The sequence below is a fragment of the Schistocerca gregaria genome, chromosome 1 (genome assembly GCF_023897955.1).
Source record: "Schistocerca gregaria isolate iqSchGreg1 chromosome 1, iqSchGreg1.2, whole genome shotgun sequence".
Lineage (NCBI taxonomy): Eukaryota > Metazoa > Arthropoda > Insecta > Orthoptera > Acrididae > Schistocerca > Schistocerca gregaria.
In genome coordinates, this window is record NC_064920.1 from 320,621,797 (window position 1) to 320,647,310 (window position 25,514).

The 25,514-nt window shown below is 41.7% G+C and overlaps 1 protein-coding gene across 2 annotated transcripts in view; it reads left to right on the forward strand.

Annotated features, from left to right (window-relative positions):
- LOC126343639 (DNA helicase MCM8-like) overlaps window positions 1-25,514 on the forward strand; it is a 146,102-nt gene that overhangs the window by 52,619 nt on the left and 67,969 nt on the right. For both annotated transcript variants that reach the window (XM_050001955.1, XM_050001954.1), the window contains exons 5-8: window positions 11,928-12,184; window positions 12,280-12,384; window positions 12,466-12,624; window positions 13,868-14,087. In XM_050001955.1, the coding sequence (XP_049857912.1) occupies window positions 11,928-12,184; window positions 12,280-12,384; window positions 12,466-12,624; window positions 13,868-14,087 (741 nt within the window). The remainder of the gene's footprint in view (window positions 1-11,927; window positions 12,185-12,279; window positions 12,385-12,465; window positions 12,625-13,867; window positions 14,088-25,514) is intronic.

The window sequence follows — 25,514 nt, forward strand, 5'->3', positions numbered from 1 at the left end:
AAGTTATCCACTAAAGCATCATTTTCAAAAGTGGAGTTGGGAGCAGTCTGGAATATATTGTGTATAGATAGTGGGACGAAAAATAGGTATTTGTTGTTACGTATCTACCATTGACAAAATTGCAGTGAAAATGAATGTTAAGAGGTTGGTGCTAGTGGGGATGAAGAGTGTGCATTCCAAATGGGTAGTGGGAAAAAAAGGAGGTCATTTCATCATGTTGAGGATGCTCTTAAGTCATTTGGCGGTGGTGACAGATATCCAGTAAGAAAGTGGATCAAGGACTTCAAGGAATCAGTGTTTTTGATGGGTTGGACTCGACTGAAAATGCTTGATTTCACACAAAAATCATTAGAAATTTTGCCTAAGCTGTTATTTCTTGGTGGGAAGGAGCTTACATTGTGGGCTGCACTGAAGAAAGCTTTGTGAAAATATACCTCATTTGTGAGACTTTCATGGCAGTTTCAGCTCAGAAAATTTCCACTGCATTGTCAAATTCACCTGCAGTGTTCCTTTTTTGGGCATTGGCTTGAGAGAACATCATAAATTATTTATGTGGACAATATTATAATACTAACAAAGAGTGATGATGTACTTAAGCAGCTTGGTCCATTCAGTCTTGTATATGAGAAAAAACACAACACCTCAAGAGGAAAAATAAAGTAATTAGAAGCTTGAAGTTTTAGCTATTGCTGATACCTTAAGGAACTTGCAGATGTATTTACTAGAACTACATTTTAAAATCGTAACAAAGAGCTTGTCACAAAGAATAAAAATTTGGGCTTTAGTCTTGGAAAAGTATTCTTATGCCATCAAAAACTGACCTGGTTCTGTGGCAAAACATGCAGATGCCTTAACTCATTGTATGAACATACTGCTTGTCTTCACAAATAATTTAGTAGCTTGAATTAGGAAAGCTCAAGAGAAGGATGTTGGTTTAGCAGCAATCGAGAAGGGCCTTACAAAAACTTTTCAATGAGAGATATGATTCTGTTTGAGTTCCATAACGGAAGAGAGACTTCAGTGGTTCTGCACACTGTGTAACATGAAATTGTCATGCTTGTAAATGATAAAGATCATAATGCAGTTAAGTGAACTGAAGAGGAAGTAAAACAAGATTGTTATATGTGGATCGTATTGGATCATTTCAATGAAACACAAAGGATAAACAGCATTCTACGTATTATTGGAGCACTTACCTGGGTATATTCTGTAAAGGCTTCAAAATCAACAGAACTTATTAGTAAATAAAATAGAAAGAAACTTCCACATGGGAAAAAATATATTAAAAACAAAGATTCCAAGACTTACCAAGCGGGAAAGCGCCGGTAGACAGGCACAATAAAATAACACACAAACACACACACAAAATTACGAGCTTTCGCAACCGGCGGTTGCTTCGTCAGGAAAGAGGGAAGGAGAAAGAAAGATGAAAGGATGTGGGTTTTAAGGGAGAGGGTAAGGATCCATTCCAATTCCGGGAGGGGAAAGACTTACCTTAGGGGGAAAAAAGGATAGGTATATACTCGCGCGCGCGCACACACACACACACACACACACACACACACACACATATATATATATATATATAATGTGCGGATGGATGTGTTTGTGTGTGTGTGTGTGTGTGTGTGTGTGTGTGTGTGTGTGTGTGTGTGTGTGTGTGTGTGCGCGAGTGTACACCTGTCCTTTTTTTTTTTTTCCCCCTAAGGGAAGTCTTTCCGCTCCCGGGATTGGAATGACTCCTTACCCTCTCCCTTAAAACCCACATCCTTTAATTTTTCCCTCTCCTTCCCTCTTTCCTGACGAAGCAACTGCCAGTTGCGAAAGCTCGTAATTCTGTGTGTGTGTTTTGTTCATGTGCCTGTCTGCCAGCGCTTTCCCTCTTGGTAAGTCTTGGAATCTTTGTTTTTAATATATTTTTCCCATGTGGAAGTTTCTTAGCAGACATATTTAAAGGCAAAGAGTTTGGGCAGAGATGTCAGTCGAGGTGGAAGTGCAGAGGCAAAGATGATGTTGAATGACGGGTGAGGTATGAGTGGCGGCAACTTGAAATTAGCGGAGATTGAGACCTGGTGGATAACGAGAAGAGAGGATATATTGAAGGGCAAGTTCCCATCTCCGGAGTTCGGATAGGTTGGTGTTGGTGGGAAGTATCCAGATAACCTGGACGGTGTAACACTGTGCCAAGATGTGCTGGCAGTGCACCAAGGCATGTTTAGCCACAGGGTGATCCTCATTACCAACAAACACTGTCTGCCTGTGTCCATTCATGCGAATGGACAGTTTGTTGCTGGTCATTCCCACATAGAAAGCGTCACAGTGTAGGCAGGTCAGTTGGTAAATCACGTGGGTGCTTTCACACGTGGCTCTGCCTTTGATTGTGTACACCTTCCGGGTTACAGGACTGGAGTAGGTGGTGGTGGGAGGGTGCATAGGACAGGTTTTACACCGGGGGCGGTTTCAAGGGTAGGAGCCAGAGGGTAGGGAAGGTGGTTTGGGGATTTCATAGGGATGAATCAAGAGGTTACGAAGGTTAGGTGGACGGCAGAAAGACACTCTTGGTGGAGTGGGGAGGATTTCATGAAGGATGGATCTTATTTCGGGGCAGGATTTTAGGAAGTCGTATCCCTGCTGGAGAGCCACATTCAGAGTCTGATCCAGTCCCGGGAAGTATCCTGTCACAAGTGGGGCACTTTTGGGGTTCTTCTGTGAGAGGTTCTGGGTTTGAGGCGATGAGGAAGTGGCTCTGGTTATTTGCTTCTGTATCAGGTCGGGAGGGTAGTTGCGAGATGCGAAAGCTATTTTCAGGTTGTTGGTGTAACGGTTTCTTGGATTCAGGACTGTTGCAGATTCATTTGCCACGAAGGCCTAGGCTGTAGGGAAGGGACCATTTGATATGGAATGGGTGGCAGCTGTCATAATGGAAGTACTGTTGCTTGTTGGTGGGTTTGATGTGGACGGATGTGTGAAGCTGGCCATTGGACAGATGGAGGTCAACGTCAAGGAAAGTGGCATGGGATTTGGAGTAGGACCAGGTGAATCTGATGGAACCGAAGGAGTTGAGGTTGGAGAGGAAATTCTGGAGTTGTTCTTCACTGTGAGTCCAGATCATGAAGATGTCATCAATAAATCTGTACCAAACTTTGGGTTGGCAGGCTTGGGTAACCAAGAATGCTTCCTCTAAGTGACCCATAAATAGGTTGGCATACGAGGGGGCCATCCTGGTACCCATGGTTGTTCCCTTTAATTGTTGGTATGTCTGGCCTTCAAAAGTGAAGAAGTTGTGGGACAGGATGAAGCTGGCGAAGGTGATGAGGAAAGAGGTTTTAGGTAGGGTGGCAGGTGATCGGCGTGAAAAAAAAGTGCTCCATTGCAGCGAGGCCCTGGACGTGCGGGATATTTGTGTATAGGGAACTGGCATCAATGGTTACAAGGATGGTTTCCGGGGGTAACAGACTGGGTAAGGATTCCAGGCGTTCGAGAAAGTGGTTGGTGTCTTTGATGAAGGATGGGAGACTGCATGTAATGGGTTGAAGGTGTTGATCTACGTAGGCAGAGATACGTTCTGTGGGGGCTTGGTAACCAGCTATAATGGGGCGGCTGGGATGTTTGGGTTTGTGAATTTTAGGAAGTAGGTAGAAGGTAGGAGTGCGAGGTGTCGGTGGGGTCAGGAGTTTGATGGAGTCAGGTGAAAGGTTTTGTAGGGGGGCTCAGGTTCTGAGGATTCCTTGAAGCTCCGTCTGGACATCAGGAATGGGATTACCTTGGCAAACTTTGTATGTAGACTTGTCTGAAAGCGGACGCAGTCTCTCAGCCACCTACTCCCGACGATCAAGTACCACGGTCGTGGAACCCTTGTCAGCCGGAAGAATGATGATGGATCGGTCAGCTTTCAGATCACGGATAGCCTGGGCTTCGGCTGTGGTGATGTTGGGAGTAGGTTTAAGGTTTTTCAAGAAAGATTGAGAGGCAAGGCTGGAAGTGAGAAATTCCTGGAAGGTTTGGAGAGGATGATTTTGAGGAAGAGGAGGTGGGTCCCACTGTGATTGAGGACGGAACTGATCCAGGCAGGGTTCAATTTGGATAGTGTCTTGGGGAGTTGGATCATTAGGAGTGGGATCAGGATTATTTTTCTTCGTGGCAAAGTGATATTTCCAGCAGAGACTACGAGTGTAGGACAGTAAATCTTTGACAAGGGCAGTTTGGTTGAATCTGGGAGTGGGGCTGAAGGTGAGGCCTTTGGATAGGACAGAGGTTTCGGATTAGGAGAGAGGTTTGGAGGAAAGGTTAACTACTGAATTGGGGTGTTGTGGTTCCATATTGTGTTGACTAGAATTTTGAGGTGTTGGGGGGAGTGGAGCTGGAAGTGGGAGATTGAGTAGATGGGAGAGACTGGGTCTGTGTGCAATGAGAGGAGGTTGAGGTTTGTTGGAAAGGTTGTGGAGGGTGAGTGAGTTGCCTTTCCGGAGGTGGGAAACCAGGAGATTGGATAGTTTTTTGAGGTGGAGGGTGGCATGCTGCTCTAATTTTCGGTTGGTCTGTAGGAGGATGCTATGAACAGCCAGTGTGGATGTGGGAGAGGAAAGATTGAGGACTTTGATTTGGGATAGGAGTTGACGGGTGTGTTCATTGGCCGAATCGATGTATAGGTGAAGGATTAGGCGGGTGAGGGCTATGGATTGTGCAGTTTGGAACTGGTATAAGGACTGATGAAAAGGAGGATTACAGCCAGAGATGGTCCTACTCCAAATCCCATGCCACTTTCCTTGACGTTGACCTCCATCTGACCAATGCCAGCTTCACACATCCGTCCACATCAAGCCCACCAACAAGCAACAGTACCTCCATTACGACAGCTGCCACCCATTCCATATCAAATGGTCCCTTCCCTACAGCCTAGGCCTTCGTGGCAAATGAATCTGCAACAGTCCTGAATCCAAGAAACCATTACACCAACAACCTGAAAATAGCTTTCGCATCTCGCAACTACCCTCCCGACCTGATACAGAAGCAAATAACCAGAGCCACTTCCTCATCGCCTCAAACCCAGAACCTCTCACAGAAGAACCCCAAAAGTGCCCCACTTGTGACAGGATACTTCCCGGGACTGGATCAGACTCTGAATGTGGCTCTCCAGCAGGGATACGACTTCCTAAAATCCTGCCCCGAAATAAGATCCATCCTTCATGAAATCCTCCCCACTCCACCAAGAGTGTCTTTCTGCCGTCCACCTAACCTTCGTAACCTCTTGATTCATCCCTATGAAATCCCCAAACCACCTTCCCTACCCTCTGGCTCCTACCCTTGAAACCGCCCCCGGTGTAAAACCTGTCCTATGCACCCTCCCACCACCATCTACTCCAGTCCTGTAACCCGGAAGGTGTACACAATCAAAGGCAGAGCCACGTGTGAAAGCACCCACGTGATTTACCAACTGACCTGCCTACACTGTGACGCTTTCTATGTGGGAATGACCAGCAACAAACTGTCCATTCGCATGAATGGACACAGGCAGACAGTGTTTGTTGGTAATGAGGATCACCCTGTGGCTAAACATGCCTTGGTGCACGGCCAGCACATCTTGGCACAGTGTTACACCGTCCGGGTTATCTGGATACTTCCCACCAACATCAACCTATCCGAACTCCGGAGATGGGAACTTGCCCTTCAGTATATCCTCTCTTCTCGTTATCCACCAGGCCTCAGTCTCCGCTAATTTCAAGTTGCCGCCACTCATACCTCACCTGTCATTCAACATCATCTTTGCCTCTGCACTTCCACCTCGACTGACATCTCTGCCCAAACTCTTTGCCTTTAAATATGTCTGCTTGTGTCTGTATATGTATGGATATGTGTGTATGTGTGTGTGTGTGTGTGTGTGTGTGTGTGTGTGTGTGTGTGTGTGCGCGCACGCGAGTATATACCTATCCTTTTTTTCCCCCTGAGGGAAGTCTTTCCGCTCCCGGGATTGGATTGACTCCTTACCCTCTCCCTTAAAACCCACATCCTTTCGTCTTTCCCTCTCCTTCCCTCTTTCCTGAAGAAGCAACCGTTGGTTGCGAAAGCTAGAAATTTTGTGTGTGTGTTTGTGTGTTATTTTATTGTGCCTGTCTACCGGCGCTTTCCCGCTTGGTAAATCTTGGAATCTTTGTTTTTAATATACTCTAGATAACTTCGTCCCATACTGTTCGGTTTGGCTACCCAAGTCAGTTTGGGATCCATGTGGCTCCCGAGAAATCTAACAGTATCACACTTGTGTACTTTTTCATTTGGTTGTGCAGGAAGAAGTACGTAGTTTGTCTTTCTGTTGTTTAGTATAAGTTTTGTTTTTTTCCCCTCACCCCCTCCAAGTGGTTATCTAGGGTAATCAGCATATATTATAGACTTCTGTGGGAAGAAACCAGGCAAGTCTTTCATGTGCACAAGAAAAAGAAAGGGTCAAAGTACCAAACCTTCTGGTGCCTGCTAGTCAAGTATGATCTAGTTACTGCCAGTTTGTTGTTCTTGATACCATAGCATTCTAGCTTTTATTATGAGTATTTCATGTGACACAGTGTCAAATGCTTTGCCTAGGTCTAGTAGTAAGGCAAAACTGAAGGAATTTTTCACAAAACCACCAAGAGTATCCGTAAGAAGAGTTCCTACTGCATTTTCTGTAGAGAAACCTGTTGTAAAACCAAAGTGTGAAGTGGAAAGTAGATCATGATCCTCAAAATCTAGTCGTCAGTGTTATGACTCACTCTGAGGATGGCCGGACGATATGCGGCCAAAATATCAGTGGAGGAAATTTTATTTGCGCAGCTGCGTGCACATTTTGCTAACTTGTTTCCCATTGCCTCAAGTTACCTTTTCTGTTATCACTAAAAGCTGTACCACTGCTCCCCTATCCAGATCATGTACTGCCTTGCATCACCACGCTAAACAGTTATTACTGACCTGCACTGCGCAAAATGTAGAACACAAAATGTTTTCTGTTGTGTTAACACGATTTTTACTAGAACTGAACTGGGCGCACATTGTTGCTACCTAGTGAGAACCATATGAAACTTGATAGTTTTCTCTTTCCAACAGTACTTCGTTCACACACATATCTCAAACAACATAATAGTTACTATTTTTTTAAAAAATTGGATGATTCTTTTTGATACACCTTGTATATTAACCACTGTTGGCTACTTCTGCAAAGTATGCCAACAACAAATTAAGGCTACTGCAGATCTACTAAACTAATCTTTATGCTAATTAGGTGTAGATTACACTGTGTATGCAAGGAAAAAACCAGCTACTTTGAGAAAAGCCACTTTTCCCCATTCTGTACTATGCAGCTGTTGTTTTAATCTAATACTCACTATTGTTTTCAATGATAAAATTGACATTCATGAATTCTTCAATAAGACAACATTTTTCCACTAGATCAGTAAAGAGCAGCCTTTTCAGTGAGTATATTCTTACCTTTTAGTTTGAACCATGTACATGCTGGTGTTAAGCAGTAAACTTTCAAAGTCTGTACAGGAATTCTCATCCTCTCTGTATGAGTCTTATAATAATGCTAGAAATGGAAAGTTTGAACTATATATTGTGTTTTATTAGAGAAAATCAAAATCTCATATATCTGCAGGTGAGCAAGTACTTTTATATTTATTTACAATGCATATATTAAGTACCACAGTTACAAAATAAGTGTTCTTTATAGACAACTTAATATATGGAATAGTGCAGTATTGACTTCCTTGATTACAGAAAGCTTCTGCTTGGTAATATAATTTTAAATGATGCAAACAATATTTGTTTTTATGATCTTATGAAACCTAAGATCAAAATATAACCGACAACATCCCTCTTAGAAAAGAACTACAATGTACTGCAGTTTTAACTGGCCACAAATAAAACTCAAACTAACCTTTGTTCATTAAGAGGCATAACTGATATTATTTATGATATTATAATTCATGTTAAAAAAATGTATTAGCACTTAAGCAATGAGTTGCTAATGTTTTGTTTTTCTTGTAAGTTGAATGAAGATTCTCTATTTACAAATAATTTGCATGCAGTTAGTTCGGAGACTCCTAGAGAACAGAACACAGTGTGTTGTTCTGAACAGGGAAGTATCATCAGGGCCGAAAGTAGCATCTGGTGTACCACAGGAAAGTGTGATAGAACTATTACTGTTCACAGTTTTCATCAATATGGCCTTGCTAACTGTTCTTAGCTATATGGGCATGTTTGCAAATGATGCAGTTGCAGTGTGTAATCTCCCCCTTCCTTCTTTGTTTCAGCTGTTGTTCACGATGAGCAAAGTCTTTTCTGAAGACTTGAGAGAGGAGTAAGATTATTTGTTCTTGCAGAGTTGTCTCCAGTTCTTCATGTCTAGGGGCCAGATTCTTGAAGCTGAAAGTCTCACATTTTAGGTCTTAATGGTTCGGTTGATATAAATAATTTTGAAGAATGTCATTGCAGAATTTTTGTTTTTATGTTAATTTTTTCTGTCACATTTAGTATATCACACAGTGTTTAGGATTTTCACTTTAACAAAGCCGAAATTACATTGTTCGCCCAAAATACAAAAATACGTCTGATCACGTCAGAGGCATGCTTACTGCTACCTCACTCTACAGTAATAATAATATTCCAAAGGGTTTACAGGTTTTCTTGACAAATGAATTTCTATTAGTTTTGATTATTATTTCGTAAATGTACCCAGAAATAAACATAATAAACAGTACTAAATTGCTTAAGTCCTAAAAGAAATTTTAAGTATGCCAAATAATTCATAATTTGAATACTTCTAAAAATAAATAAATTAATAAATATTAAATGTAGATTCAGAGCTAGAATTTATTGATTGTAACATAAAAAATAAAGTAATTCCTTTTCATAAATTTTACCTAGAAATATAACATATTGTGTATAAAAATATATGAATTTTTTCAGAAAAACAGCTGAGATAAAAGGGACCTGTCCAAAATGTGAATAATATTACTGTTATTGACTACTACTGTTGAGGAAAAGTAATGCTAGAGGATGATGTCCCGTTACAAGTACAATGTTTGAAAATTGTTACAAAATTTGGGATGACTTGCAGACAAAAGCATAATGAAAAGACTGGACCACATTACTAGATAAAAAGCCCTAACATCATTTGACTACACATTGGCAATCAGTCACTGCCACCAGTGACAGCTATGTTATATCTTGGAGTAACTGTCCAGAGATTGAAGATCAAACAACCAGTTACGTTCTCTCTATTGGTAGGCTGATTGGAGTGTGAATTTTAGTGAAGAAATCATAAAGGGATGTAGTTCACCGATGAAGATATTCACATATAAAACCCTTTTTTCACCACTTCTCAAGTATTGATCACTGAACTGAGACCCTTACTAAGTAGGATTAGTGGGGGACAGTGAGAGGAGGTAGGAAAGGAGAGAAGAAATTCAAAGAACAGCTGTGCAATTTACTATGAGTTTCTCTAGTATGTGTGAGGCTGTCACACAATTTTCAGTAAACCTCTAAGGGAGAGGCTACAGGAAAAGTGCTATGCATCATGGGGATAAAATATTTCAGCAAAGGCCAAGAAACACATTATTTCCTTAAACTTTTACCTTGCTTATTGAACAAGAGAAGTACAGAAATAATGATATTGAAGAGGGATGCTGCAAATATTTCATCTTGTGTATCTTCTGCAAGTGGAACAGGAAATTAGAGGACAGGTGTGGTGGGGACGGGGCAGATGAGGTGTAGATTCTGCTAACCATATACCATCCACCAAAAAACCATACAGAATTTTGACTAGTATCTTATTTCCAGAATAATGTACACTGGAGAATCCTCCTGTCTGTACAGCACTAGATTGTAAATAAAAATTTGTGGAACTTTTTGCAGGTTTCAGTTTAAATCTCTAGTTTTTGTAGTCATCAATATCATTTTCAGAAAGCATTTACACTCCTGGAAATTGAAATAAGAACACCGTGAATTCATTGTCCCAGGAAGGGGAAACTTTATTGACACATTCCTGGGGTCAGATACATCACATGATCACACTGACAGAACCACAGGCACATAGACACAGGCAACAGAGCATGCACAATGTCGGCACTAGTACAGTGTATACCCACCTTTCGCAGCAATGCAGGCTGCTATTCTCCCATGGAGACGATCGTAGAGATGCTGGATGTAGTCCTGTGGAACGGCTTGCCATGCCATTTCCACCTGGCGCCTCAGTTGGACCAGCGTTCGTGCTGGACGTGCAGACCGCGTGAGACGGCGCTTCATCCAGTCCCAAACATTCTCAATGGGGGACAGATCCGGAGATCTTGCTGGCCAGGGTAGTTGACTTACACCTTCTAGAGCACGTTGGGTGGCACGGGATACATGCGGACGTGCATTATCCTGTTGGAACAGCAAGTTCCCTTGCCGGTCTAGGAATGGTAGAACGATGGGTTCAATGACGGTTTGGATGTACCGTGCACTATTCAGTGTCCCCTCGACGATCACCAGAGGTGTACAGCCAGTGTAAGAGATCGCTCCCCACACCATGATGCCGGGTGTTGGCCCTGTGTGCTTTGGTCGTATGCAGTCCTGATTGTGGCGCTCACCTGCACGGCGCCAAACACGCATACGACCATCATTGGCACCAAGGCAGAAGCGACTCTCATCGCTGAAGACGACACGTCTCCATTCGTCCCTCCATTCACGCCTGTCGCGACACCACTGGAGGCGGGCTGCACGATGTTGGTGCATGAGCGGAAGACGGCCTAATGGTGTGCGGGACCGTAGCCCATCTTCATGGAGATGGTTGCGAATGGTCCTCGCCAATACCCCAGGAGCAACAGTGTCCCTAATTTGCTGGGAAGTGGCGGTGCGGTCCCCTACGGCACTGCGTAGGATCCTACGGTCTTGGCGTGCATCCGTGCGTCGCTGCGGTCCGGTCCCAGGTCGACGGGCACGTGCACCTTCCGCCGACCACTGGCGACAACATCAATGTACTGTGGAGACCTCACGCCCCACGTGTTGAGCAATTCGGCGGTACGTCCACCCGGCCTCCCGCATGCCCACTATATGCCCTCGCTCAAAGTCCGTCAACTGCACATACGGTTCACGTCCACACTGTCGCGGCATACTACCAGTGTTCAAGACTGCAATGGAGCTCCGTATGCCACGGCAGACTGGCGGACACTGACGGCGGCGGTGCACAAATGCTGCACAGCTAGTGCCATTCGACAGCCAACACCGCGGTTCCTGGTGTGTCCGCTGTGCCATGCGTGTGATCATTGCTTGTACAGCCCTCTCGCAGTGTCCGGAGCAAGTATGGTGGGTCTGACACACCGGTGTCAATGTGTTCTTTTTTCCATTTCCAGTAGTGTATGATGTATATGATGAACAGTACAAAATATATGTCTTTTGTCTAAATTCAAAATGACTGTGGACATTTCACATAAGAATGGAGATCTCATATCTGGCAGTTATAGATACCAACAAAAGACATTTTTGTCATTAATCAAAGGTGTCATGTTGGCAACAGATAATCCTTATCATGATACTGGCTGATAAAGAGAAAAGTTGGTGCCATTTTCGAGTCAAACTTTTGTGTATAGTAAATGGACCAGTTACTTCCCCAACATATTATTTCTACAATAGAACTGTTAGTAGAACGTTGTTTTTTTGCTGGTAGTTTCTGTCACTTTTATCCACGATGTAAACATAGTGGATTTGTAAGTATTAATAACAGCGTATTTAATGCAGAAAATATTTGTCGTCTTTCCTGAAGGTCCCTCTCAGTATTTTTATAAGGGGCTAATTGTGTATTATGCTGTCTGCTTATAATTATCTTTTTAAAATTTCTTTCCCCACAATAAAGATAAGTGAGTGGCGAAACAAGTATTCTTTCTTTTGCAGTATCTTATAGTATGATGATTTTTTTGTCTGTGTAGGAAAATTAGTAGCTGTGCATGGTACAATCATAAGGGTCAGCAGTGTAAAACTTCTATGTGTGTGGATGGCATTTGAGTGTAATATATGTCATGGCATGCAGTGTGTGAAACAACCTGAAGGAGTGCTCACAATACCAACAAAGTGCAGAACTGGAGGATGCAGAGGAAGAACTTTCACCCCTCTTCATTCATCTCCATACACACAAACTATTAATTGGCAGTCAGTACGCTTGCAGGAACTAGTTGCAGATGACAGAGTAAGACAGCAATTCACTTATTTGTAACTTTTGAGAAACTTATTATTTTCATGTACAATGGTTCAATAATTAATGCCTATAGCACTGATTCACAGCGTGAAGGTGGTAGGGTCCCTCGCACTGTAGAATGTGAGCTCACGGAGGACCTTTTAGATTCGTGTGTTCCAGGGGACGTTGTAACTGTTATTGGCATTATTAAGGTATACATAGATATTTTACGATTTAAATAGAAATTGCTGTCTATTATTTTATTGGTATAATATAAGTTGAATGTATTTCAGGTCCGGAATAATGAAGAAAATCAGAAACGTAAGGCACCCAGCATGTTCCTTCTGTATATAGACGCTGTGTCAGTTGTTAACAATAAGAGTCAATCTTTGGAGGAGAGAAAGTCTGCATTTGGTGTCAGATTAAATGCGAAGGATTTCTATGCTGTAAAGGTAATATTTTTGTTTTTACAGGAAAAATTATCTAATTACCTCTGTCTGAATTATTTGAAGTTAGTAAATAATACTCCATCTTGAAGCAAAGTATGTAAATTTAACACTAGCCAGCTGTTATTAGTTATACCTGGTAGTTATAGTCTGTATAAGCACTTTGTTGTAGCCAGATGTCTGTGACAACATATATTTAGTTTTGTTCCACATCCCATAGAATTCTCTCTCACCAAGGAATCGATTGAACAGTGTGTGTGTGTGTGTGTGTGTGTGTGTGTGTGTGTGTGTGTGTGTGTGTTTTCCAAAATATTTCTTACTAATGCAACAAAAGTATTCCTCAATACAAAGTGAATGCCCCCCCTCCTACCCCGCCCGCTCTCGCTGGGGACTCAACAGTTCTTTCATCCCTCCCTCACTCACTCACTCACTCACTCACTCATTCACTCACTGCCTCCCTCCCTGCCTCCTAAGCACACAGAAATGTTATTGTAAAGCATGAGGTTGCCTAAAACTCTGAATCCACTGACAGAACGTTAGTCTAGGAGCAAATTGGCCTCACTGAGACACTGGACTTGGAGGTGGTTTAGGTACATGGCATTGCAATGTATTATCCTGCAAATGTTACTATGACTTGGTCCAGGAATTTGTGTATGCAAGTCTCCTTATAGAGATTCCTGGATAGTGTTTGACTGTTTCCAACACCACATCTAGAAACATAGGTGTGATTCGTGCAGGCCTACCCGATCCCGCAGCATGTGCAAAGCTCTCAGTTCTCAGAGGCATCCTTGTAAATGTTCAGCTCTCGAGGTGTCTTGGTCAGGATATGAGTCTTAGTACAAGTGTGCAGGCTGCCGTGTATTGCCGTTCGCCCTACCACAAATGAAATCCATATCTGCATTCTCCTCGTTACTGCAGTGTCACTCCACAAACAATGGACAGGAGTGGCACTATGTCTGTGTGCTGTACTGTCCCATCCATTCTGTTTACAACTCCATGTCTTGAAAATGTGAACAAAGGTCATACCAGGGACTGTTGTACAGTGTTTACAAAGAATCACATCAGTAGTGGCTGGTAACCACAAAGTCACAATTATCTCTCAAACGGTTCATTTGCAGACCTGTCTTCTTAGAGACTTTTTTACTTTCAACTGTATGCCTTTCATCATTAATTATGATACACCCTGTATATCCTCAGTATGCAATGAAGATAGAAAGCTCTCTCATTGAGTAAAATTTATTTCCCACAGGAAATTCATTCACAGCCTTCACTTTTCCGACTACTAGTGAACTCGCTGTGTCCCACCATTTATGGCCATGAGCTGGTAAAAGCAGGACTTCTCTTGGGTTTGTTCGGTGGCACCCAGAAGTCAGCAGACATGAGAGCAGATATTCATGTACTTGTAGTTGGAGATCCTGGTCTGGGGAAGTCTCAGATGCTGCAGGCTTGCGGCAATGTTGCTCCTCGAGGTAATGGCTTCATTTTCATCATCCTCTCCTTTTTATTTAAGTAAGAAAAAACCTTGAATAACAAATTATTAACTCTCAAAAATAGACAGTTTAACTTACAGACATGGATAATTCATATCCCTTTCTCTCTCTCTCTCTCTCTCTCTCTCTCTCTCTCTTTCTTTCTTTCTTTCTTTCTCTCTAACTCTCTCAGTAGTGTTCTGCTCAATGAAGAACTGCTTCGTGGTGGTTTGCTATTATTTGGGACAATATTACCAATTATTAAGGTTGTGTTACTAAAATGCCCAGTCCTGTACCATAGAAATTAAGAAAAAAAGCTGTGTTTAATTTTCTATATTATCATAGCAGTGTTCATGGGAGCCTCGTGTGGACACAATTCATTACATAGTAGTCTGTTTCAAACACTTGAAACTATTTACTAGAACAGTCCAGCAATCTGAAAAAAATGTATGCACAACTGTCATTAAACAGATATACTTCTCTGATTCGTTCTACTTTATCAGAATATGCATGTGTTGTCATAGCAGTTTCCAGTTCTTCAGGAGATTGTTGATGACCACAGCAGACATTGGTCACTGTAACCAAGTGGTATGTTCCAGAATCACAGATTCACCCCCCAACAGTTTGTTAAACTGGAGAAAATTCCATGCTGTAGCAACTGAAAGCTTTAAGAATAATATTTGTACCCATTCTGACAATGATATCTCAATGTGTACAGTAGAGACCCTTGTCATCCATTTTATTTGTGATGCCAAACAGCCTTTGTAAGGTGAGTAACAGGCATTCATCAACTGCATAAGGATGTAGATAACAGTTGAAACTGTTGCATTAAAGATGTAAAACACATACAAAATATATTTCCACTTCATTTGCATGGAAAAAAAATAAATAATAAAAAATACACTTTGAGGTTGAACTATTCCTTCAGTTGGGTCTGTTTGGGAGTGTAACTAATGCACTTCAAAATTGAAAGTTGAATGTTGTGGAGGAAAACATAGAAAGATCAAGCTCCCCAGTACACAGGTAACACTACACACTTCATTAGGAAGAGCGTAAATAAAGACACTGCAATAGCCACATGAGCTGCCACTGAGTTAGTCTTTGAAAAGCACAAAAGGAACTTCTGAAAGGTAGTAAGCACTGTTACTGTCAGATAATTTTGTTAATTGATGACACTTTATTACGTACCTGTGATGAAGCACAACCACTGTGAGTCATAGTGCAGTGTCCATATGCATACAGGTCACATGTTGGACTGCGGTCTGGCAATTACAGTTATGAAGTGTGACAGTTTGATACCAAGTCCATAGACTGTTGTTTGCAGAGACCACAGCCGACGAGATGAAGTCTCAGGTAGACCAGCTGGCTGCTCAGAAGCATAGCAGAGGAAAAATGATCCAGGAACAGCAGTAGGAACTCTGTCCAGAGTCAGTGGCTGGACTGCATCTTGCATCTATTGCTGAAAATGCCTGGTTCAGTGGCTGGGACCAAACTGACTGTGAATCCGACAGGTTTGGTAGCTGGGACCCAACTTGTTAGCAGTGGCCATGTGTCAGCATAAGTATTGTAGTGGCAAATGAATACAGCACAGCCTACTTGCAAGTACCTGACTTTGTGGAAACAAGTGTGCCTTAATTGTCGTGCCATGCAAGCTAACATCCCAAAGATGTTTAGGCTCACATGTGGTTCCTCCTCATTGAAATGTCTTGCCTCAATCTCTTCTAGGGTTTGAACCACACGTGTTGCATTACACACCCTAAATTAGACACTTGTGACCTTTCGGTTAAATTTTCTGGGTGATGGCAAGTTTACAAAATACAAAGTTAATATAACATATAATGACAGTAATAATAATATCTGGAACTAAATTAATGACCCCTAAATGATGTAGGCCACACAGTTGCGATTTGGTTAGAATGATGTTTATTCAGAAAGCAAACTAATAGTGAAAGTTATCGTATTTAGAGTTACTGTTACTCTTGAGAGCATATCCATTTGACACAGTTTGATCATTCACAGTCTCATCGTTAAACACAAGTCCAATACTCTACCTCATTATTTACATGAAAAGTTAAAGTTCACATCAGGCATACAGCTGCTCACCACTCAGAGACTAAGTTGTGCGATACCACACAATGTGAAGTTTTCTAAGTCATTTCACCTCCTAGCTGCCTAAAGACCGACTGTCCACTTTCCTGTCACAATCCAAAGTGTCCCTATGCTCGTCCCTGGCCACGTGTCCTGCGTGCCGAATATCCTCACTCAACTGACTAGTGCAGTTCCCTGTCCTGAAGCCGTCCAACGTATTGGCTACAGCTTATTCTACATTATTTTACATTTTAACATATTTAAATAACCAAAGCTTGACCACTTTCACATTTTAAATAAAGTAACAATAATATCCATTAGATAATAAACGTTAAATTATTTTACTTAAAACCAATTCAATTTTCTTCTTAACTTTGAATGTCACAGCCAGTAGCCTTGCACCAATGTGCGTTCTGATAAATAAAGAACAAAAGTAACTATTATGCACTAAACTTTTACAACAATTATTCTATTACCTAATGATTCAATAAGCTGTCATGCTGTCATTGTTGAATGTGTTTTGTGTGGAGAAAATGATGATTTGATGATTAGCTGAAAATAACTGATAACCTAAATTTACTTTAACTTTGTTTAAAAGTTACAGAGTTGATATTTACAACATTTGTCATTTTGATGATACGCTTCTATATGAAATTTCGATCGTTAAGATCGACTAAAGCGTTTGGATTTTAGCATTCAGGTCTTTGTTACAAAACTTGTGAATTTCACTTTGTCAGTAAATCCTAAACTGTTATAGATATGATCAATATTCAAGTTCTGTTGGGATCACCATGAAAATTTATGAAGGATGGTAGATTAAAATTACTGTGACTTCATTCCCTGAGTTACTACAGAATTAAATAGGTTTCATAAATGTTACCCTTTATGGCCGATCTTAGGTCCGCCATATTTAACACTGCTGCGTCTTCCTGGCCATAAACGGCTTCTACGGTGCATCCCGGTGTCGTAGGTTCTCGTCTGTCTCGCTCACATGCTACAGCGCCTAGGCCTCATTCAGCACAATAGACGCCTGTGACTTTCCCCATCTCGTGACAAATTTGCGCTCTTTGTGGCACACGGTCCTGGACGACAGTGTTCGTTTCACAAATCCTGAAGGTTGACTCTTTCGGCCATATATTTAGGTAAGAGCGAAATGCTCGTTAACTCACAGCCTTACGCTGCAATGGAAACTCCACCTGTTGGTGATGCAGGTGCTGCTGGTCGCAATGGCAGCTGCTGTAGTTTCCTATGACAACAACTCGTTGTTGTTGTTGTTGTCCTGAAGTGTTGCATTCAATTCTCAATTATGTCGCCAGGAGGTCTGCATTGTTGCTTCTGCCATTGAAGGGTCACTGTGCAAAGATTTTTTAGAACATTTCGGAAGCACGAATTTGGGCAAAATTAGAAGGAAGAATGAGAGAAAGCAACATGGCTTCAGAACAAGAAGGTCCACGGTGCACATTCCATTATCCTCGTTTTGCTTTTGTTGATGTTCATCTCATATCCTCTTTTCAAGACACTGTCCATTCCGTTCAACTGCTCTTCCAAGACCTTAGCCGTCTCTGACAGAATTACAATGTCATCGGCGAACCTCAAAGTTTTATTTCTTCTCCATGAATTTTAATACCTACCCCAAATTTTTCTTTTGTTTCCTTTACTGCTTGCTCAATATACAGATTGAATAACATCAGGGAGAGGCTACAACCCTGTCTCACTCCTTTCCCAACCACTGCTTCCCTTTCATGCCCCTCGACTCTTATGACTGCCATCTGGTTTCTGTACAAATTGTAAATAGCCTTTCGCTCCCTGTATTTTACCCCTGCTACCTTCAGAATTTGAAAGAGAGTATTCCAGTCAACATTGTCAAAAGCTTTCTCTAAGTCTACAAATGCTAGAAACGTAGGTTTGCCTTTTCTTAATCTTTCTTCTAAGATAAGTCGTAAGGTCAGTATTGCCTCACGTGTTCCAACATTCCTACGGAATCCAAACTGATCCTCCCCGAGGTCCGCATCTACCAATTTTTCCATTCGTCTGTAAAGAATTCGCGTTAGTATTTTGCAGCTGTGACTTATTAAACTGATAGTTAGGTAATTTTCACATCTGTCAGCACCTGCTTTCTTTGGGATTGGAATTATTATATTCTTCTTGAAGTCTGAGGGTATTTCACCTGTCTCATACATCTTGCTCACCAGCTGGTAGAGTTTTGTCAGGACTGGCTCTCTCAAGGCCGTTAGTAGTTCTAATGGAATGTTGTCTACTTCGGGGGCGTTGTTTCGACTCAGGTCTTTCAGTGCTCTGTCAAACTCTTCACGCAGTATCTTACCTCCCATTTCGTCTTCATCTACATCCTCTATACTATGTCTACCTATAATTCAAGTCCACTATCCTACTATTTGTCAATTTATCAGAGTATTTGCTACACTGACTTTTCTTAAATAAGCATCACAATTAACTCCAATCTTGCTGGCTTTCTCTTTCGTTACTCGTTCCTCCTCCTTATGTATACTCGATGTAGAATCATCCTGGTTCATAGTATTTTATGTGCGGATGGATATGTGTGCGTGTGTGTGTGTGTGTGTGTGTGTGTGCGCGCGAGTGTACACCTGTCCTTTTTTTCCCCCTAAGGGAAGTCTTTCCGCTCCCGGGATTGGAATGACTCCTTACCCTCTCCCTTAAAACCCACATCCTTTCGTCTTTCCCTCTCCTTCCTGAAGAAGCAACCATCGGTTGCGAAAGCTAGTAATTCTGTGTGTGTGTTTTGTTCTTGTGCCTGTCTGCCGGCGTTTTCCCGCTTGGTAAGTCTTGGAATCTTTGTTTTTAATATATTTTTCCCATGTGGAAGTTTCTTTATATAGACACACACACACACACACACACACACACACACACACACACACACACACACACACACACACACACACACACACAGAGAGAGAGAGAGAGAGAGAGAGAGAGAGAGAGAGAGAGAGAGAGAGAGAGAGAGAGAGGGGGGGGGGGGGGGGGGGGGGCATTCCCACCTTCACCTTTGAGGTCCCCGAAGGAAATCTTAGCAATCCTATGGAAATAGCAAATGTTGAAGGATCGGTCACATTTGTTTGGAAGGGTTGTCTGATAGGTGTGATGTGTGTCTTGTATTAACCATGATTTATCAGTTGGAGTAATTCATGCTTTACAATACCCACCCCTTTCAAAATTGATACAAACCTTCCCATTTACATCACATCTCATAAAAGGTATAAAGTATCCTATACAATATAGAAAATTATACCCATATAATAGTTGTTCAGTTTGTCACATTACATTTTTCACTAACATAATATTCTTATTCTGTTTATTTCATTTAAATCGGTATTTGTGTTATTGTCATATCCAGTTTTGCAAGTAAAGATTACAGGCTAGTTTTAAGATTTTCAAAATAGATGACAGAATAGTTTAAGATTTGCAAGGAATTCGGGCAGGAAAACTATTTTGGAAGAAGATGCTGAAAAGAAGGCGGGATCCTATGGTCATCACTCTGCCCCTTAACTCAGAATGTTAATGTCCCTGGGGGATATATGACTCCGCCTGGGTCCCATGGATCTGATATTAACTTTTTTTGTGCACTGACAGACCAGTATTTCTCTTAAACTTCTTTTGAAAGTCTCCCCACTGCAAATCAGTCACGACTTCTCTATTTATCCCAACATTAGGTGAATATACTTTTTTCTTCTACTGGTACCTGGATAATTTTGGCATCTCTCCAGAGTTTGTCTATGCTCTTCCTGATATCAGGAAATTTGAAGAAGTCATAGACGATGCATTCCCGGATGTTATTCTCTCGGTGACTTTCCGATCTATAATTACCTCTACCTGCTCCTCCATATTACTTACATTTATGATATCAGAGCTTGCTATCTTCTCTTTGAAGCTTCTTTCTACACTGTCTACTCGTGTACTTACACCTGTAATTTGCGATTGAATAACAGGCATTAATTCGCTATGCTTATCAACACTCACTTTCAAAGTATGCCATCCCTGCTTTACAGCATTAAATGTAACATAGCATACATCCTCCAATGGTCCTAACTTTTCATTAATCTCTAATTCTACACTATTTGATTTCTCCTCAATATTCAATTCTAACCTTTTTGTCAGATCCTGAAAATTATCCTTCTGTTTTTGATTGGATTCAGTAAACATTTAATTTACATGAACATTTAAAGAATAAGTCAATTCCTTCTTTAAATCGAATTTCAGATTTTGTACTTTACTATTTAGGGTTCCAAATTCACTCTTTAAACCATTCATGACTCCTCATAGATTACTAAATCTTTGCTCTGTGCATCAACTTTGGCATTTAACAAACCTAGATTTGTTGCTTGACTATTCAACGTTTCACTCTGGTTATGTAAAACTTCACTCTGAGCATTTAAACTAGAATGTATCAAACCTTACTTCTTTCCTTAGAGTTTCATTCTGAGCATTCGGCTGCTGATTCTGGTCATCTAACTTAGCATTTAAAGTTTTACTCTGATCATCTAATCGAGAATTCATTATGCCTAATTCTTCACTTAGTCACTTTTGATTGCGTTTTAATTAGATTTACTAACTCAGACAAGTCAGGTCCTTCTTTTGTAACTCTCATAGCCAAGACTGGTTCTAAAGTTTCCCCAACTTGCTGTTCGTTATTCATATTTTTACCCACTTTGGACCTAGTGAGCATTTAAAAATTAACTTTCAGTACAATAACTAAACTAATATAGTTCATGCATTAGTTTATACGACGTACTTAAACAATAAAATTCTGTTTCACATTCTCCCGGCGTAGCATTTGAGCTGCATCGATGAACGGATGTGTAATCAGCACTGTTGAACAGCAATTGGTGCCTGTGGTGTTGGTCGTTGGTTTTTGCACAGGCGTTGGTGGGTGAAAGTGGAAGTGGGTCAGCACTGTTGAACAGCAACTGGTGCTGGTGGTGTCGGATGTTGGTTTCTGCATCTGTGTCCCCTCAATGGTTGTTTGAGCTATCCACTGCCCGCACCAGATCATCTTAGTAAAAGTGATCTCAGCGTATTTCTTCTAGAGAAACACACTGGAATCTTCTTCACTATTCTCAATTAAAATTTTTTTCTCTTTTGAATACTCGGGCATGTCTTGGACAAATTCTTTATCATGTTTGGTTTAGCTGCTATGGCAACTTACAATTCCACTTTTCTTGTTTTTGATCTTAGAATTCCAGTTTTTCAAGTCTTTTTCATGGGTCACCATGTTATAACATTTTTTCTTTTTTTGATGTGTGTGGCAGAAAATAATATTTTCTTATTTCTGTAATCTGATGATCACATATACAAACTTTACTGTTAACATACTCATCAATTAAGGATGTAGTTGACTCAAAACACAGTAAGTTTCCTCGTGTCCAAGTAAATATATAACCTCCAGAGATCAATTGAATAACATTTATGAGAGAGTTGGTTTAGTAACCATTCCTCTTCCCACAAAATGGTAAACATGTTTTGCCTCTAGCAAGTTCAATTTAAAAGTTACTAAAAATCTTTTTCTCTTCAATTGTTCTTTCATCACTAACAATAGTCACAGTTACAAAACAGCACGGAATAACACAGAAGTTCCTTGGTTCTGCCATGTGCTTTCATTACGTCTTCCATGGGCCGACCAACAAGCACTTATCGGTGCCATTCGACCACCGTGTCTACAGTCTTCTCACGATAAACTTCAGACCTGCACACACAGACATATGATGCGCAGTAGATAGGGTTACTTTCTCCCACTCACATCAAAAATATCATGTGTTCAAGATGGTGGAAGGCAGAGTGGTTCTAGAACTTGCACAAAAATTCTCGGAAGCACTACAAAGGCACAGTTGATTGAGCACCTACTATTGATATTCATGCTACATCTTTACCAACCAGTGTGCTGACGATAGCTTGTGATAGCACATTTCCCCCCCACCCCCTCCCCTCTCGAAATGCTGCACTTTTGTCATGCTGGGAAGAAGCGAATGATTGTGGGAGGGGGGGAGGGGCAGGATACTGGACCTAGAGGTGAACTGGGAGCTGTAACTGTGGAGGACGGCATACTCCCGGCCATACCCTGCCGTCTGGCACATGAGGCAACAGGAATAACCTCTGGAAAACTGCTGCCAGGGCCGGAGGGCATGTCCTGCGGCAATGACAGTGATGGTCACGGCGATGGCGGGTCCAGGTCCATCGGGTCCACGAGCAGGAGTGAGGGCACATTGTCCATCCGCTCCCACTGCGGTGCGCTAGTGGCACCAGTGAGCAGTTGCGAAGGCTGCGCAGTCCCGTGAGGCCGTGAATCAGGGGGAAGAACAGCAGCAGAATCATGGGGCGAATGACACACATGAGTTTGGTTCTGGTGGCGACACTCTAAACCATCTGTACCTGCAGTCAAGTACATAAAAGAGCTAATACCTTCCTGGGTCATACCTCTTTCCCAGTGCCCACAGTTGCCTTAAACCCTGAAAAGAAGATCGCGTGGCGCAAATCAATACTTGTGGACCATTGGCAGTGGCGGATGCTGCGGTGGGTGTAGTTAGTGTAGCATCATGCAGTGGTGCCCATGCAGAAGTCCCGCCAGTGATGGTCCGTCTTGTGGATAGGAGTGATAGGAGGCGAGAAAGAATTGTAGTGCCTATTCCCATATGTGGGTGGTGTGAAGTTGGCCATCTGCTGCTTTAAAGTGCATATGAGGCGTTCTGTTTCTCCGTTGGATTAGGGTTGAAACGGACCACTTAACAAATTATGAATATCCTTTCATTCAGAAAACTGTTCAACATCACGTGAAGTAAACTGTGGTTCGTTGTTCGACACAAGTACATCTGGCAAACCTTCTATGCACAATATACGGAAGACAACGCTTGAATGGTGCTATGTGATGTGGTAGAAGTCATAGGCACCGCAAATGGGAGCTTGCTAAAAGAGTCTATCACTATGAGCCAACGAGTGTTCCAAAATGGTCCTGCCAAGCTCAGAAGCTCTGTGGCGGATTGGATTGGTTTCCCGTGCATGCGTGACACTGTTACGTCATCTGTTCACTGTAGGCATCTGTGCCCTGCCAAGTGCAGCACTGTCATGCTAACTGTTTAGTGTGAAAAATTCCCTCATGTCTGTGGTGGAGCAATAGCAACACTTTTGGAATAAGCACATGATTGTCCACTGTCATTTTGAATTAGAACCACACCCTGTTGAACTGAAAGATTATGCTGACAAGCAAAATATCAGTGCACAACTGAGTTCTGGACACTGTTCAATGAATGAGTCCAAGATGTGCGAATGTAATGCAACAGAATCTTGAAATCTGGGTCTGCTTCCGTGGCCTCTGCAATTTTTCTGTAGTGCAAGGGAAAAGATTCCAGCAATTCAGAGTCCTGCACATTGATTTGGTAACAAGATGCGGCAGATGCTCAAAATCAGAGTCTGGGCCAATCAAAAGGTGAGATAGGACGTCTGCATTGCCGTGCTTTGTCGTAGGTCAGTACTGTGAAAGAAACAAAGCCCAGTGTTGCAATTTTTGAGCAGTGCATGTACGAACAGGCTTTGACAGATGAACAGGACCGCAAAGACTCGTGATCTGTCACCAAAAGGAACTCGTGACCATACAAATAGTGATGGAATTCTGTCACACTATAAACAATAGCGAGTGCTTCTTTTTCAATTTGAGAATAATTGCACTGAATTTGAGTGAGCAATTTTGAGGCAAATGCAATGGGTCTGTCTTTTGCACCAATCCTGTGTGAAAGCACAGCAGTGATTCCATAGTAAAAAGCATTGACTTACAAACCTACCGGCTTGGCAGGGTCAAAATGCACTTAACATCTGTAACTAAACAAAGCATTTTTTAGTTTCTGAAATGCATCTTTACAGTCTTTAGTCCACACAAAAAGTACATTTTTGCGACACAGGTGATGCAGTGGAGGGACATTCGGTGTGAACCGAATATAGTATGTCATCTTGCCTAGTACCTTGGCTGTTCATCACATGACCTAAACACTGTAATTCAGTTTGAAAAAAAGACACAGTTTTCAAGACGACACTTGAGTCCTGCTTATGACAACACTCGAAGAAGAGTATGCAAATTGGCAATGTGTTCGTCTGGTACACATCTGAGATGACAGTATCGTCAAGGTAGTTTGAATAAAGTGGTACTTTTGCACTCGGCTGTTTCTAGTAACATTGAAAAAGGCAGGTGCAGAAGCACTGCCGAAAAGCAAACACAAATACTTGAACAGTCCTATGTGTGTATTTACAACAAACACTTTTTGTGATCCTTCATCAAATGGAATTTAGTAAGTAGGCATCAAGCAAATCTATCTTAGAAAAGTAACATCCTGCACTAAGCCTGTCCATGAGCTTCTCAGGGTGAGGTAACGGATAAGTGTCGACTACTGTCTGTGGGTTGACAGTAGACTTGAAGTCAACACAAATACAAATGTGACCAAAAGGCTTAGGCAACAAAATGAGAGAACTTGCCCATTGCCTAGCTTGAATGGGAGCAATTGTAACATTATCTTGCAATTCTTTCAATTCACAGGCTACTTTGTCTCTTAAAGCAATTGGAATAGGGCAGGCCCGGAAAAACTTAGGCTGTGCATTGTATTTCAATGTAACATGCGCTATAAAGTTAATTGCTTTTCCCGTTCTTTGTGAAAATAGTTCAGGAAATTCCTTAAGCAATGTAAATACATTGTCTTTTGGTACAAAAGCTGATATTGAGGGTACATTGTCTTGAATGTTAAGTCCAAACAAACCAAAGCCATCTTATCTGAATATGTTCCCACTATCACTTGATTTCAACACAATAAAAGTCACTTTCCTAGTGAGAGATTTGTAAGTAACTGGCAAACTATACTGTCCAAGCACTGGAATTTCCTGTCCATTGTAAGCAGTGAGGTGCTTGCTAGATTTAGAAAGGTGTGGTGAGCCTAACTGTTCGTATGTGGCACGATTAAGCAAAGTTACTGAGCCACATGTGTCTAACTGAAAATTCACACAATAGCCAGCAATTTGTAATGAGACAATTAGTTTGTTAGAACATCATTGCACAGCACTAGGGCAAGAAGAAGGCACAATCTCAATCTTACTTTTGTCAGAACCTGTTGTAGGTTTTGAAAACACAGCATTTACTGCTTGGACATGGCCTTTTTTCCACACGTGTGACATGTTGCGTTATGTGATGGGCAATCCAATCTTTTATGGTGAGAAAAACATCTAGGGCAAGACTTCACTAAATTCACTGGCATGTTTACATGTCTGTATGGCTGTCCACCCTTTATTATCTTTTCAACAAAAGCCTAGTCCTCCACTTTCGCAATGGACTCT